Source organism: Cherax quadricarinatus, chromosome 24 (assembly GCF_038502225.1).
Source record: "Cherax quadricarinatus isolate ZL_2023a chromosome 24, ASM3850222v1, whole genome shotgun sequence".
NCBI lineage: Eukaryota > Metazoa > Arthropoda > Malacostraca > Decapoda > Parastacidae > Cherax > Cherax quadricarinatus.
In genome coordinates this window covers 42160527-42177486 of record NC_091315.1, presented here as the reverse complement: position 1 = coordinate 42177486, position 16960 = coordinate 42160527, and the positions used below count along the sequence as shown (strand labels likewise).

The window sequence follows — 16960 nt, the reverse complement described above, 5'->3', positions numbered from 1 at the left end:
AGGAAGACTAACCTAAATTTGGGCTGAAAGAGTAGAACCCTTAAAAGTGATCACAAATATGCCACTGATGTTATTCTGTTTGTGCCTTTTTAAAGACAGATTGGGAATGATGTCCACTTGTTGTCCCTTTTCTTTGAATGACACGTGAAGTTACTCCTTATGCATAGCACAGTACTCCCAGTTTTATTTCCGTGTGCTTATGCTGCTCTAACTCCAATAGTCACTTTCACGACCCTTATTACAGCTTGGTCAGGTCTGTACCAAGGTATCCTACTTTCCTCCTCTTACTCTTTTCATTTTCCTTTCAAACAAAATAAGCCATCCATTGGAACTATTATACTCTCTCTTATGCCTTCTGCATTTATTGGCCAAATAATCTATTATGGGGAACTTTATCAAAGATTTTTTAATTAGAAATATATTAACCTGTTTCTTGTATAATTTATTTACAGTAATTATGCAGCTGGAGAATTTATGTAACCTAATAAATTCAATATACAGTACAAAATTTTGTGTAAAAGAAAGCACTACAAAACTTTTATTTGGATTCCGACACAGTTGTTTTAGAAATACATTTCTTTTCTAAATATTTCTCACTCTTATTGTAAAATATTGAACCAGTTCTTGGGTATTTCTGCTGCCTGTTGGATGTGTAATAGTATTTCCACTTGAAGTGTGACATAATTAGCATTAATGTTGTATGCATAAACATAGCATTGGTTTTAAAATTTACAACATATTCAAGCTCCAAACAATGTATACATTGTCATGAATCCAGAACTTTTACAGTAAATATTTACAGGTCTGTTTTTTACCATGAAGACACAGTATTAAATATGATGTGCAGTATTTTCATATTAAGTATTTTAAGATGGTATCTTAGGATCTGGCACTCTCACCTTTAAAATGTCTAGTAAATATATAATATAAATACAGTGGAACCTCAAATATCGAACTTTCTTCGGTCCAGAAGGCTGTTCGAGTGCCTTTACCGAATGAATTTATTCCCATCAGGAATAATATAAATTAGATTAGTCCATTGCAGACCCTCAAAAATACACTTATAAAAGCACTTACAAAAATACACTTACATGATTGGTCGTGTTGGGAGCAGTTCGATTTTTAAGGTTCCACTGTATACAATTTAGGAACCCAGTTAAATAGGTTCTCATTAGTCCTACACTGAGTAAAACAAGAACTTTTTGGTCACTAAATAAATAAATACTAAGTGCATGAGTGTGTTAGATAGGAGTGAATGGAGACGAATGGTTTTTGGGACCTGACGAGCTGTTGGAGTGTGAGCAGGGTAATATTTAGTGAAGGGATTCAGGGAAACCGGTTACATATTTTTATATAGCTGGACTTGAGTTCTGGATATGGGAAGTACAATACCTGTACTTTAAAGGAGGGGTTTGAGATATTGGCAGTTTGGAGATATATAATTGGGGGCCCTGATATTATATTCTATATGGAGTTTATTATATTATTTCAGGTCACTTTTTATATTATATCTTTATATATGCTTCTAAGTTGTTGTATCTGGGCACCTCTGCAAAAACAGTGATTATGTATGAGTGAGGTGAAAGTGTTGAATGATGATGAAAGTATTTTCGTTTTGGGGATTTTCTTTCTTTTTGGGTCACCCTGCCTCGGTGGGAGATGGCTGACTTGTTGAAAAAAAAAAAAGTATAACAGTTAAGCAAAATACTTATTTAGCTATATCTAACTGCTGAACTGCACCAGCAGCCACTTCTATGGTAGGTTCATATTCTTATTTGAATAAAGTTTACATGAACTGCAACCAGTGTATGTCACTACTAAGAGTAGTATTTAAAGCAGTTAGTAAATTATGTAATTTCAACAGTATATTTTTAATGTGAGAGTGTACTTACGGTGTCGCTTCATGAATTTGAAATCATTGGGACCAAGATGTTGATGGTAAACTAAACTTAACTTTTTAGATTAACTAGAAGACTGACATTAGCATTATGGTACCTGATTCTTAGTAATGATTAATGCATTGTAGCACTCTCCAGCTTTATTAGCCCTTTTGAAGTCGGTCCTGTTATACTACAGCTTTGAAACCAATGTCAGTCCTGTAGTACTACACCATGAGCTCAGCTCACTCGGATAAGCTGTGAGCAGTAAATTTTGGCCTAGATATAAGAGAATGGGTCTGTGCAGTAAGTATGCACCATACAAAAAAAATCTTGCAGCAAGCAGTGCATAACGGGGAAAAAAACTGCGACTGTGTTTTTGGTTTAAAACAGCAACTTTGCAGTGTATTTTCATGTGTTTTTTTTTATGGTTCTGTTCTCAGTTTCTTGGTCTCATTTGATAGAATGGAAGATATATTACAGAAATAGAGATTGGTTTTAGGACTGAAAATAGCTTGAAATTGAGTTCAAAATAGCGGAAATGTTTTATTTTTGCTGATGTTCAAGAGTAAACAAATCACGTCATGCATCCAATACACGTCAACTGGTGGGTCTAATGTGTGTGTATGAATGTGCTGATATTATTTATATGTACAATTTTTACAATATTGCATAACAGTAAATCTTCTATTTTTTTGTGTGAATAAAAATTCTTTTTTTATTCACAATCAAAATGGAATTCATGAAAACGTAACTATTGAAGAGAAAATGTTATTTTAGTGCCAGGAATGCCTGCATTGTTTATTTTGGACCCTGTTTTGAAATTGGAATATTTTGAACTTGTGTGAAATTGGCCAAAGTACCAATTTCTGATCACTTTATTGGGTAGTTGAATGGGTGATTTCTTGTGCTCAGTTAACAAAATGGAAGACATACAAGCAAAATAGCTAAGAATTTGGTCAACTGGAACAACGTTATTGGCCTAAAATTGGACTCAAAGTGGAGGAAATCGCTGATGCGTAAATACTCCTGACACAGCAAAATTTACAAAAGCATAATTTCGTCAGTTTTCCATTAAATTTTGTACTTTTTGTTTTATTTCCTCGAGAAAAAGATTCTCTACCATTTCACATTTTTTTTTTTTTTTTGAAAATTTTGCAATCCTGAGAGCAAGTTGGAGGGCAAGGGTCATGACCCTTAAAAGGTTAAACTGATCAGGAGAAAATGCCTTATATTGTATATACAGTATACATGGGATGGTTAGAACACTTGTAATCAATCAATACAGTGTAATATATGAAGAAATAGCAGACACACTGCCTAACCACTTATTGTGATTTACAAACATATTGGCCAATATATAAAAAGTACAGTTTTAGTATTTGGTTAGGCACCTCGTTTATTTAAGTTTTTAATGATTGTGTACATTAATGTACTGTATTTAAAATGATGTACAATACTGTACTGTATAAGAATGATTGTACTTGTGGTGGCTGTTAATTGTGCATGGAAATTAGTTTAGACATAGATGCTCAATTTTTTCAGTTATTATTACATAGGCTTTGCATACAACATATACGCTTGCATCTTAGATATAGTGCTGTATGACCCATACAGGTTTAGCACTCATTTTTGATATGGTTATTTTGCATCCTAGACAAACATTACTGTATAGGCACATAAATGGGGTCTCCTCTATGTGAACAGTACACAAAGTTCTTATAAATGTGTATTAAAATGTCTGCAAAATGTGTTTGAGGGGGAAGGGCAAAGTATATTTTTAAAGCCTTTTTTATGAATTTATATTAAAGCACAGTAAAATGTGCGCATACGATTTCAGGGAGGAGACTCGTAACTTTAATGGCAGCCACAAATGACTAGTAGTAACCTATGGTATACAATACATACAAAAAAGTTCATGGTACTGATAATGGTGTGCAAAAGTTTTGCAAATAAAGCTTGGGTGCTAATATTTACTCATAATTTGATAAGGCAAATGGCACTAATAGAAGAGCAGGAAGTAGAGCACTGGTGGCCAGCTGCCAAAGTTGTAATTTCATGATGCATGAAACATAGTACAGTATTTACATACCCACATAATGCAGCTAAATTACATACTGTAAATATTTAAAAAAAAAATCTTTTGATCAGTAAATAAAAAGAATAACTTATTTTATATAAATACTGTTATTGCACAACAATTTGAGCAGTTAACATTGTAATCATATTTCCAAAGTTAGTCTAGTCTATATTGCTTAAAATTTAAATTCATATATTGTATTGCAAATACTACCTTTCTTTGCCAAACACAGTATTTCATAATCCCAATATAGTAGTAATGAATGAATGTCAATGAATTAAAAGCACAATGGACAGAGACTTCAATCACTGATCTTGCTACCCACTTGGACCACAATTTGAGTCCCCATCCATTATTGTTTATGCATCTTCTTTCATAATTAAATGAGAATTAAAGAATATGGTACATAAAAATTACTTGTAATATGCCAAAACTTTATTTCATTTGAACCTGCTTGTTTTTTCATCATTGATAAACTTCAATTGCTCTCTACTGTACCGTTGCTGTTTCCATTTCCATTATCATTAGTGTCCTCATTTTTGGAACGAAACTTGAATAGTCGTGCTGCATGAACATTAAATGATGAAGATCTGACTGGGGGTGTTCCACGTTCTTTTCGTATTGGCCTGAGTGAATATGTGCGGACTGGTGGTGTTCTCTCCTTGACCTAATAAATGAATAGAGAATGAGTTACTTATTAGGGAAAAGACTGAGTTAGCTTTTGGTGCCTTTGGAAACCCTACTGCAGAAAAAAGTAAAGGTTTGTCTATATTGCTTGGCAATTGCTCGCTGTCTCATGTTAATATATATAACACTTTGCTTTTAGTGCTGAATATCCTACATGGGATTAAAGCTTTCCACAAATATAATACCATAATTTATTTTTTATCACATCGGCCATTTTCCACCAGGGCAGGATGACTCAAAGAAGGAAAACACATTCACCATCATCTGGTCAATATCTGTCTTTTTCGAAGTGCTTGGATATCACAATTCAAACAATCTACCAAACTGTAACATCCCCACCTATTCTTCAGAGTGCATGCTTTATACTTCCTGCCTCCAGAACCCAAGCTTTCACTCAGTTTTCTTGAATCTCTTTATAAATGTTACCTTGTTCACACATCAAATCCCAAAATTGATCCAGTGCCCAAGTCATCAGTCATCACCTTTCATGACTCAGACAATCAAGGTTGCATTGTCCATGTTGACAATCAAGACAAATTTGGTTAGATAATCAACCATCAATATAATTTATTTTTATTTGAAAAAATGCTATGCTCATCACATGTCTATTTGCTTAAAGTTAATCTAGAGTACATATACTGTATAGGTTCGTATAAGGAGATATCATTACAGGTATTGAAGAGTTTAGAGAAGCTTCCTACAAGTTAACATGCTCAACAACAAGAAAGGTTAATGGCTACACTGTACAATTACAGTAATTTAAACTTGGCAGCTTTCATTTTACATGCTAAAATGGTAGTTGTCTTGAAGGGCTCTTGATCCAAGAAATTGATGAAACTCTCTTGAATCAAAATCAGATTACGTCTCATTTCCCAGGTGCTATGTGACCCCTACAGGTTGAGTGCTTCCCCATGAATATAATAATAATACATGTATTTAAATAGCAGTTTAAAAGCCCATATTACCCTTTTTAAAAAGTAGTATATTGGTTCAAAGAATGTCAAATTGACTAGTTGTTCACCTTCATCCTAGCTTCCAAGAGTTCTTTGCCACGCTCAGACATGATAATCTTCTCTCTGGCACTACGCAGTTCATGGTCCAGTCTTAGTCTCTCACTTTCCAGTTTCCGCAAACGCTTCTCAGCTTCTGAAAATTCAACATCCATTTTGTTATTAAAGAAAATACTATTATTAGTAAATATATGTATTGTAATACTCTACTCTACCCTCTCTCTACTTTACTCTCTCTCTCACATAAAATTTCTCTGATGTATAATTTCCTGATTTATCTTTACCAAAAACTACATGAGCACACAGCACAGGCATCATAAAAAGAAGTATATTTGGTTAAATAAAATGTAAATAAAATAGCCAGTATACAGTTCAATCTAAAATGCTGTACAGGGCCACCCTGACAATCTAAAAAAAAAAACTCTTGAAATTTATTTATAAAAAACATACACATACCACACATGCACCAAACATTTGGTTAAGGACACTTATGTAAGTTTTAACTCCCAGCAGTCATTTGAAATAGAGAAAACTGACATAATAATAATAGTACAGTATAAAGAAATTATTACTGAACATAGTATTGACTCACAATTAACTCTGAAATTGGAGACATCTTTAGATGTTGTTTTTGTCCTCCCTGGGCTGAATGACCCTTGTGGGAAGTGCTTAATTTTAATAATAATAATAATAATTGGTCCTCCCTGAACCAAAGATTATGATTCATGGAGTGGGTGTACCTTGGTGAAAAATAGCTCTTGATTCAAGGGATTGGCACTATCTTCCTCTTACCTGGATGAAACTAAATTATCTCCCTATTCCTTAGAACAAATCTGATTACTTCCTATCCATACACACTGTATGACCTATATGGGTTTAACATTTCCTCATGAATTTAATAATGCTCTACAAGATTTTTCCATTTCCCTGATGCTCTCTCTGAGACCCTTACCTTCAACACACACTAACTCGCTGATTTTTTTTTAAGTGAAATGGAGCTGCTGTGTCTTCTTCTTTCTTTCAACAAACCGGCCGTATCCCACTAAGGCAGGGTGGTCCAAAAAGAAAAACGAAAGTTTCTCTTTTTAAATTTAGTAATTTATACAGGAGAAGGGGTTACTAGCCCCTTGTTCCTGGCATTTTAGTTGGCCCTTACAACACGCATGGCTTACAGAGGAAGAATTCTGTTCCACTTCCACATGGAGATAAGAGGAAATAAACAAGAACAAGAACTAGAAAGAAAATAGAAGAAAACCCAGAGGGGTATGTATATATATGCTTGTATATGTATGTGTAGTGTAACCTAAGTGTAAGTAGAAGTAGAAAGACATACCTGAAATCTTGCATGTTTATGAGACAGACAAAAGACACCAGCAATCTTACCATCATGTAAAACAATTACAGGCTTTCGTTTTACACTCACCTGGCAGGACGGTAGTACCTCCCTGGGCGGTTGCTGTCTACCAGCCCACTACCTAGGAGCTGCTGTGTACATCTCTTAACCCTTAAACTGTCCAAATAGATCTATGTTCAAATGTGTAGTGCTCCAAAAGTAGATCTACGTTTTTTTACATATTTTCAAATATAACAAAAAAACCTAGATCAAAGTTTTTTTACACGTTTTCAAATGTAAAAAACAAAAAGAAGATCTACGTTTTTTTACATACTTTCAAATGTTGAAAAAACGTAGATCTACGTTTGGACAGTTTAAGGGTTAAACTTAACCTCTTTTTGTTTTAGCACAGCACACTCTCACATTTTTCTTCTGCCATCAGGTTCTTTCTGCCTTACAGCACATTTTTGTAAATACGTATACATTTATAAAAACAGAGCATCTGTAAAAGACATGTGATGGATTTTCTGCCAGAGAACCAGCTTATGAATGGCTATGATATCTAACAACAGAAGAATGAATTGTTAGTGTCTGCAAGGTAAACACTTCTATGTACTGTTGGAGTGTGAGCAGAGTAACATGAAGGGATTCAGGTGCACCTGTTAGCCAGATTTGAGTCCTGGAGGTGAGAAGTAAAGTGCCTGCACTCTGATGAGTTTCAAAAGTTTACTCCCTGAGCCCAACCATGGGCCAGGCTCGTCTGGTGCTAGCCTGGTCAATCAGGTTGTTGCTGCTGGAAGCCCACCACCCCACATATCCATCACAGCCTGGTTGATCAGGCACTTGGTGAAGATGCTGTACTTGTCCAGTTTTCTCTTGAAGTCATTTACACTTGTTCCAGCAGTGTTTCTGATATCTTCTGGTAAGATGTTGAATAATCTGGGGTCCACGAATGTTGATACTGTGATCCCTTATTGTGCCCACTGCACCCCTGCTCTTCACTGGGTTTATCTTGCACTTCCTACCATATCACTTGCTCTAGTATGTTGTTATGGCAGTGTGCAGATTTGGGACCAGGCCCTTGAGTACCTTCCAGGTATATATTATCATATATCTCTCTCTCCTCCACTCCAATGAGTACACATTGAAGATTTTAAGATGTTCCCAGTAATTTAATTGCTTTACAGGCTCTATGAGGGCCATAAACGATCTCTGCATTTGTTCAAGCGCTGATATTTCTCCCGGCTAGAATGGGCCCCGTCAACAATGAGCAATATTACAAACGGGGGAGCACTAGCTATTTGAAAAGTGTCACCACTGGTATTATTTCCCTTGTTTTGAAGGTTCTCAATGCCCACCCTGTCATCTTCCTGGCTGTTGTGATCTTTGTCTTATGTTCTTTGAAAGAAAGATCAGCTGACATAGTTATTCCCAAGTCTTTCATGTGTTCCTTTTGTGGAAACAATAAAGAACAATAGGGGACAATAAAGGAACACGGTATCAACATCCGGGGTTCCAAACTATTCAACATCTTACCAGAAGATATCAGAAACATGGCTGGAACAAGTGTAGAAGCCTTCAAGAGGAAACTGGACAAGTATCTTCACCAGGTGCCAGATCAACCAGGCTGCGATGGATATGTGAGGCAGTGGGCCTGCAGCAGCAACAGCCTGGTTGACCAAGCAAGCACCAGACGAGCCTGGCCCATGGCCGGGCTCAGAGAGTAGATAAACTCTCGAAACTTCAAAGGTATATCAAAGGTATTTGATGATTCTCTTGAGTTTTGTATACACTGTTCCTTTTGAGTTCATTCTTTCCATACCTAAGCAGTTGGAACTTATCACAAATGAACATCATGTTGTCCATTGCCCACTGGAAAACACTGCTTATATCTCGCAATTTTTCAGTGTCTTCTACCATACTGACTTTCATGTTTATTTTGGCGTCATCTGCAAATGATACAAAACTGTGACGGGTGTTTTTATCTATGTCTGCTTTGAGGATGAGAAATAGCAGCAGTGGCAGGACAGTGCCTTGGGGAACTGAGCTTTTTACCTCGCTGATGCTGTATTTTGATCTGTTTACTACTACTTTTTGTATTCTCTGTGTTAGAAACCCAAAAATCCATCTGCCTACCTTTCCCATAATGCCTATGGCCCACATTTTGTGTGCTATCACCCCATGATCGCATTTGTCAAATGCCTTTGCAGAGTCTGTGTTAATCACATCCGCATTTTGGTTGCCTTCCAACGTCTCCGTAATTCTACATAGCAGTTTTTTGTAAGTGTAGTGTTGGCATGTCTCTGGCAAGACAGTGGACTGAATATGATGAAAGCAATTCTTCTTTTTCAGGTCACTCTGCCTGTGTTAATAAAAAAATAAAAAAAACAGAGAGAGGTTAGTTCACCAATGTACTGGACAAGAGCAAGAAACAGAGTAAACACCAAAAGTAACAATGGGAGAAGGGAAAGAAATATGAACCAGATTACTACATACCTTAACACAGTATCCAGAAGAGGAAGGGTATTATTAAGTTTCTATAAATTAGAAACACAGAAGGCAAAATACAGGTGTCCTCAATACAGAAGTGGGTTTAGAAAAGAAAATCCTTTAGCATAAGAAAAGAGAAGTTTTTAAAGTTAATTAAGATGATAGTTGAGGCAGGACAAGACATTGCATAGGACAGAAATTTTTTAATCTAGAAATGGAGAACCACAAGATCAGGTTTACAAAGTCAGAGGTGTTTGACCTGCTGATAAACAGCATTTTGTCATGCTGGACATCTTAGCTAGGCCATATGACAGGTGTTGTGAGATAACATACTATATTCTCATTAAGATGTATCTTCAAAAATGTAGGGAAGAGATGGGCGAGTTAAGATACATACACTTATTTAAGATTTAAGCATACCTTTATCAAAGGAACCTTAGGTAAATGCTCTACATAATGATGAAAATATAATACATTACTGACAAGAAGATGAGGAAGACACATGTGCAACATGTGAGTAGCATTATTCTTCAAACATTTTGCCTCTTCTGGAAAGATGATCACATCATCTTTACCTTGCCACTACTGCTGTCTCTAGTTTATTCTCCTCTGTATTTGACTGAAGAAGCCTTCCTCATAGGTGAAATGTTTCACCAATAATGATACCTAACTGTTCCACATGTCTTATTCATCTAATATACATAATAGTTGAATAATGAAATAATGATTGTTGAATATTATTCTTTACCTCTGAGTTGGCTATCTTTCTCTTCTTGTTGAAGCTCAAAAGCTTGTCGTTTCTTTGTCTCCTCCTCCAACATCCTTCTCTGGTCCTCTTGAAGACGCTCAAGCTCTTCTCTTCGTTCCCATTCCTCACGCAGAACTCTTGCTTGAAGGTTTCTGAAAAAAAATTAAAAAATTAACTTTTTCTTTTTAAATTTAGTAATTTATACAGGAGAAGGGGTTATTAGCCCTTTGCTCCTGGTATTTTAGTCGCCTCTTACAACGTGCATGGCTTATGGCAGAAGAATTCTTTTCCACTTCCCCATGGAGATAAGAGGAAATAAAGAACAAGTACTATTAAGAAAATATAGAAGAAAACCCAGATGGGTATGTATATATGTGCATGGACATGTATGTGCAGTGTGACCTAAATGTAAGTAGAAATAGCAAGATATACCTGTTATCTTTCATGTTTATGAGACAGAAAAAAGACACCAGCAATTCTACCATCATGTAAAACAATTACAGGTTTTCATTTCACACGGTAGTACCTCCCCAGATGGTTGCTGTCTACCAACCTACTGCCTAGGATGGTTTATGTCTACCTAATTATCAATGTGAATCTCTTTACTTATTTTTTTATCAAATTGCAGAGCTCTACAAAGACACATTTAGTAGAAACAGCAGCCACTGTCCCACCTTGAGTCTCTATGAAAATTTATTGAAATTATGTTGGTGGAAATCATAATTACCTAACAATTTCTTCATCACGTTTTGCCTGAGTTTCCTCCTCAAGTAATGTTTCCAGTTGACGTCTCAGAGTTTGAAGTTCCAATACCCTTTTCTCTTCTGCTTGACGAGCTGCAGTCTCCTCACGAACAGCTGCCTCAGCTTGTGCTCGAGCCTAGGGATATAAAATATGGCTTGGCTATTGTTTTTTGCTCTTTTTTTTTTTCAACAAACCGGCCATATCCCACCAAGGCAGGTTGGCCCAAAAAGAAAACCGAAAGTTTCTCTTTTTAAATTTAGTAATTTATACAAGAGAAGGGGTTACTAGCCCCTTGCCCCCTTTTTTTGCTCTTACATTGCATAAAAAACTACATTTTTTTTTTAACACACTGGCTGTCTCCCACCGAGGCAGGGTGACCTAAAAAGAAAAACAAAAGTTTTTCTTTTTAGGTCACCCTGTAATTTATATAGGAGAAGGGGTTACTATCTCCTTGCTCCTGGCATTTTACAACATTTTGCAACATGCATGGTTTATGGAGGAAGAATTCTTTTCTACTTCCCCATGGAGATACGAGGAAATGAAGAACAAGAACTATTATGAAAATAGAAGAAAACCCAGATCGGTGTGTAAGTATATGTGCATGTACATGCATGTGTAGTGTGACCTAAGTGTAAGTAGAGGTAGCAGCATATACTCGTTATCCCACGTGTGTATGAGACAAAAAAGACACCAGCAATCATATCATCATGTAAAACAATTACAGGTTTCTGTCTCACACTTACTTGGAAGGACAGTAGTACCTCCCTGGTTGGTTGTTGTCTACCAACCTACTACCTAGTTCTGTATATGTATTCGGATAAAGTTTAAAATTTATAAAAGCATTACAAAACAGCACAAAATTATGGAATAACTGTACAGTACACAGTGTACTGTCCATGTAATGTACTGTAATGTAATTTGTGTTAGTGTAATTACATGCATCTGCTAAAAGACTTGTATTTTTAAATACTGTACATATAAAAAAATTAAGTGAATGTATAGGAGCCTTTGAACCAAGTGAGAGAGTAATTGTGGTAGGGGACTTGAATGCTAAAGTAGGAGAAACTTTTAGAGAGGGTGTGGTAGGTAAGTTTGGGGTGCCAGGTGTAAATGATAATGGGAGCCCTTTGATTGAACTTTGTATAGAAAGGGGTTTAGTTATAGGTAATACATATTTTAAGAAAAAGAGGATAAATAAGTATACACGATATGATGTAGGGCGAAATGACAGTAGTTTGTTGGATTATGTATTGGTAGATAAAAGACTGTTGAGTAGACTTCAGGATGTACATGTTTATAGAGGGGCCACAGATATATCAGATCACTTTCTAGTTGTAGCTACACTGAGAGTAAAAGGTAGATGGGATACAAGGAGAATAGAAGCATCAGGGAAGAGAGAGGTGAAGGTTTATAAACTAAAAGAGGAGGCAGTTAGGGTAAGATATAAACAGCTATTGGAGGATAGATGGGCTAATGAGAGCATAGGCAATGGGGTCGAAGAGGTATGGGGTAGGTTTAAAAATGTAGTGTTAGAGTGTTCAGCAGAAGTTTGTGGTTACAGGAAAGTGGGTGCAGGAGGGAAGAGGAGCGATTGGTGGAATGATGATGTAAAGAGAGTAGTAAGGGAGAAAAAGTTAGCATATGAGAAGTTTTTACAAAGTAGAAGTGATGCAAGGAGGGAAGAGTATATGGAGAAAAAGAGAGAAGTTAAGAGAGTGGTGAAGCAATGTAAAAAGAGAGCAAATGAGAGAGTGGGTGAGATGTTATCAACAAATTTTGTTGAAAATAAGAAAAAGTTTTGGAGTGAGATTAACAAGTTAAGAAAGCCTAGAGAACAAATGGATTTGTCAGTTAAAAATAGGAGAGGAGAGTTATTAAATGGAGAGTTAGAGGTATTGGGAAGATGGAAGGAATATTTTGAGGAATTGTTAAATGTTGATGAAGATAGGGAAGCTGTGATTTCGTGTATAGGGCAAGGAGGAATAACATCTTGTAGGAGTGAGGAAGAGCCAGTTGTGAGTGTGGGGGAAGTTCGTGAGGCAGTAGGTAAAATGAAAGGGGGTAAGGCAGCCGGGATTGATGGGATAAAGATAGAAATGTTAAAAGCAGGTGGGGATATAGTTTTGGAGTGGTTGGTGCAATTATTTAATAAATGTATGGAAGAGGGTAAGGTACCTAGGGATTGGCAGAGAGCATGCATAGTTCCTTTGTATAAAGGCAAAGGGGATAAAAGAGAGTGCAAAAATTATAGGGGGATAAGTCTGTTGAGTGTACCTGGTAAAGTGTATGGTAGAGTTATAATTGAAAGAATTAAGAGTAAGACGGAGAATAGGATAGCAGATGAACAAGGAGGCTTTAGGAAAGGTAGGGGGTGTGTGGACCAGGTGTTTACAGTGAAACATATAAGTGAACAGTATTTAGATAAGGCTAAAGAGGTCTTTGTGGCATTTATGGATTTGGAAAAGGCGTATGACAGGGTGGATAGGGGGGCAATGTGGCAGATGTTGCAAGTGTATGGGTAGGAGGTAGGTTACTGAAAGCAGTGAAGAGTTTTACGAGGATAGTGAGGCTCAAGTTAGAGTATGTAGGAAAGAGGGAAATTTTTTCCCAGTAAAAGTAGGCCTTAGACAAGGATGTGTGATGTCACCGTGGTTGTTTAATATATTTATAGATGGGGTTGTAAGAGAAGTAAATGCGAGGGTCTTGGCAAGAGGCGTGGAGTTAAAAGATAAAGAATCACACACAAAGTGGGAGTTGTCACAGCTGCTCTTTGCTGATGACACTGTGCTCTTGGGAGATTCTGAAGAGAAGTTGCAGAGATTGGTGGATGAATTTGGTAGGGTGTGCAAAAGAAGAAAATTAAAGGTGAATACAGGAAAGAGTAAGGTTATGAGGATAACAAAAAGATTAGGTGATGAAAGATTGAATATCAGATTGGAGGGAGAGAGTATGGAGGAGGTGAACGTATTCAGATATTTGGGAGTGGACGTGTCAGCGGATGGGTCTATGAAAGATGAGGTGAATCATAGAATTGATGAGGGAAAAAGAGTGAGTGGTGCACTTAGGAGTCTGTGGAGACAAAGAACTTTGTCCTTGGAGGCAAAGAGGGGAATGTATGAGAGTATAGTTTTACCAACGCTCTTATATGGGTGTGAAGCGTGGGTGATGAATGTTGCAGCGAGGAGAAGGCTGGAGGCAGTGGAGATGTCATGTCTGAGGGCAATGTGTGGTGTGAATATAATGCAGAGAATTCGTAGTTTGGAAGTTAGGAGGAGGTGCGGGATTACCAAAACTGTTGTCCAGAGGGCTGAGGAAGGGTTGTTGAGGTGGTTCGGACATGTAGAGAGAATGGAGCAAAACAGAATGACTTCAAGAGTGTATCAGTCTGTAGTGGAAGGAAGGCGGGGTAGGGGTCGGCCTAGGAAGGGTTGGAGGGAGGGGGTAAAGGAGGTTTTGTGTGCGAGGGGCTTGGACTTCCAGCAGGCATGCGTGAGCGTGTTTGATAGGAGTGAATGGAGACAAATGGTTTTTAATACTTGACGTGCTGTTGGAGTGTGAGCAAAGTAACATTTATGAAGGGATTCAGGGAAACCGGCAGGCCGGACTTGAGTCCTGGAGATGGGAAGTACAGTGCCTGCACTCTGAAGGAGGGGTGTTAATGTTGCAGTTTAAAAACTGTAGTGTGAAGCACCCTTCTGGCAAGACAGTGATGGAGTGAATGATGGTGAAAGTTTTTCTTTTTCGGGCCACCCTGCCTTGGTGGGAATCGGCCGGTGTGATAATAAAAAAAAAAAAAAAAAATAAAAAAATTAGTTTACCTTATAATTGCAATATTACATTTTTAATGGATACAGTGTATGAAATGTTACATAACAAAAATTTCATGATTTATTCTTGGAATCAAAGTAAAAGTTACAATCTCAAACAAGAAATGCATCTTAACAAAAACAAAATACAATTCAGTAAATTGTTATAGCTGCTAGTTTAGCTAAGCAGAATGCAAATCTATTGTTAATAATGACAACCATTATTTACATATATCTGTGCAGATATGTTTATAGTACCTCATTCTTTCTCTGGAGCTTCCTCTCAGGAGGTGGTCAGGATCAGGATTCTCTTTCAACATGATTTTTTATTTCTAGCTCACAAACATAAGATGACAGGTAAATCTTACAATCTTCTGCTTACATTTAGGATACACATATCTTTACCTTTCTGTGTTCTTAATAGTTCGTAATCCTGTAATATGTATTTCCTATCTAACCTAGGTTGCTGGGTCTAAGACTGGGCTGTGGGGAAGATAATCTCCAGAACTAGTAATTTTTAACTATATTCTCTGTCACACCTTCAGGCACTTAAAATTGAGAAAAATTAGACATGTGCAACATCTGGGTATCTTTACTGGAGACGTTTGCCAACCAATGGCTTTTATCAATACAAATTTATGGACATAACTGGAAGACAGTAGAACTATATTCAAAAGACAAGATAATCAGTTCCTCAGCCTTGGAGTTGGTGAAGAACATCAGTGTTCTTCACCAACTCCACCAAGGCTGAGGGACTGATTACCTCATCATTTGTATATAGTTCTACTGCCTTCCTTGAATTTGTATTGATAAAGCCACTGGTTGGCAAAACATCTACAATAAAGATACTCAGATGTGGCATGTGTCTAATTTTCACCTTTTCGGTATTTAATATCATTCATGTACAACTTAAAACTGTACACGGGTATTTGCAATTCAGTTTATTCTACAGTGGAACCCCAGTTTTCGTCCGGTCCGGTTATTGTACAATTCAGTTTTCGACCACTTTTTTGGCGAAATTTTGCCCCTGGTTTCGTACATCCGCTTGGAAATCGTACCAGACGCGTCCACCTGCCCACAGGATGCAGCCACTCATACGTTCGTGACTCAGTTTGCCTTTGTTACTCGTTCAGTGAGGAAGAGAGGGGAGACTATGCCTTCTTCAGCAATTAAGGACATTTGTGCAAGATGGAGTGAGGTACAGAGAAATATCACCCTAACAAAGCTGTTGCAAGCTGTGTCAGCAACATGTTCAATGACAATGCCGTGTCACATTTTAGGCACATCTTAAAGAGATGCCAGAAACAGGCCTCTCTGGACAGATTTTTTGTGCGACAGGGGTCCAGTGACTCTCAAGCTGGTTCTAGTGCCAGTAAAAGACAAAGAAGGGAAGTAACCCTGGATAGGGCTTTGATACCTGAAGTTCTTATGGAGGGGGATTCCCCTTCCAAACAAAAACCTCTCTTCCCTCTCCCCTCCTCGCCATCTTCCATATGCCAAGAGTCTTCAATAAAGGTAAAAGTGATGTTAAATGCTCATTTATCCATTTCATTAGTCATTTATATTTATTTCTCACTGTTTTCTGAATGTAAAACTATAGTTATTCTCTATAAAATGTATTTTTTGTTAATATTTTTGGGTGTCTGGAATGGATTAATTGGATTTACATTATTTCTAATGGGAAATACTACTTCAGTGTTCGTACAAATTGGTTTTCGGCCGACCTTCTGGAATGGATTAAAGACAAAAACTGGGGTTCCATTGTACAGTATATGAAGAAGAATTGATACAAAATTCTGCATGTTAATGTTACTGAAACACAGGTGAAGCAGAAGGGATATTAAAGACAGACTCAAAGTACAGAAACTAAAACAGTATCAGTACAAGATAGATTAAACTAGAATTAATTTGAATGGCCAAAACTATATGTACTGTACATGTATATGGTATATAATGTTAGCTGCAGAGCAAATGAAACCGAAGGAAAGGAAAAAAAAATGTGGGGGAGCTCTCCCTCTCCACCAGTGGTGTACAGGACTGGCTGGTGCTGTGTTATAACACTGTGAAACATGTAGAACAGGAAAGTCTACATAGCAAAGCAAATATTTATTAATTTGAAGATCCAGTATCTATGTAAAAATAACCACTAACACATATTCATTCATTTAACAAAAGTTATTTAACT

General features: G+C 37.0%; 1 protein-coding gene across 2 annotated transcripts in view; it reads right to left on the bottom strand.

Annotated features, from left to right (window-relative positions):
• Positions 1 to 425: 425 nt before the first annotated feature.
• The window catches only part of LOC128690953 (differentially expressed in FDCP 6-like), a 64583-nt gene continuing 48048 nt past the window's right edge, over positions 426 to 16960 (bottom strand). For both annotated transcript variants that reach the window (XM_053779749.2, XM_070088439.1), the window contains exons 8-11: positions 10953 to 11104; positions 10226 to 10377; positions 5666 to 5790; positions 426 to 4624 (exon numbers count right to left, since the gene is read on the bottom strand). In XM_053779749.2, the coding sequence (XP_053635724.2) occupies positions 4436 to 4624; positions 5666 to 5790; positions 10226 to 10377; positions 10953 to 11104 (618 nt within the window). In that variant the 3' untranslated portion in view covers positions 426 to 4435. The remainder of the gene's footprint in view (positions 4625 to 5665; positions 5791 to 10225; positions 10378 to 10952; positions 11105 to 16960) is intronic.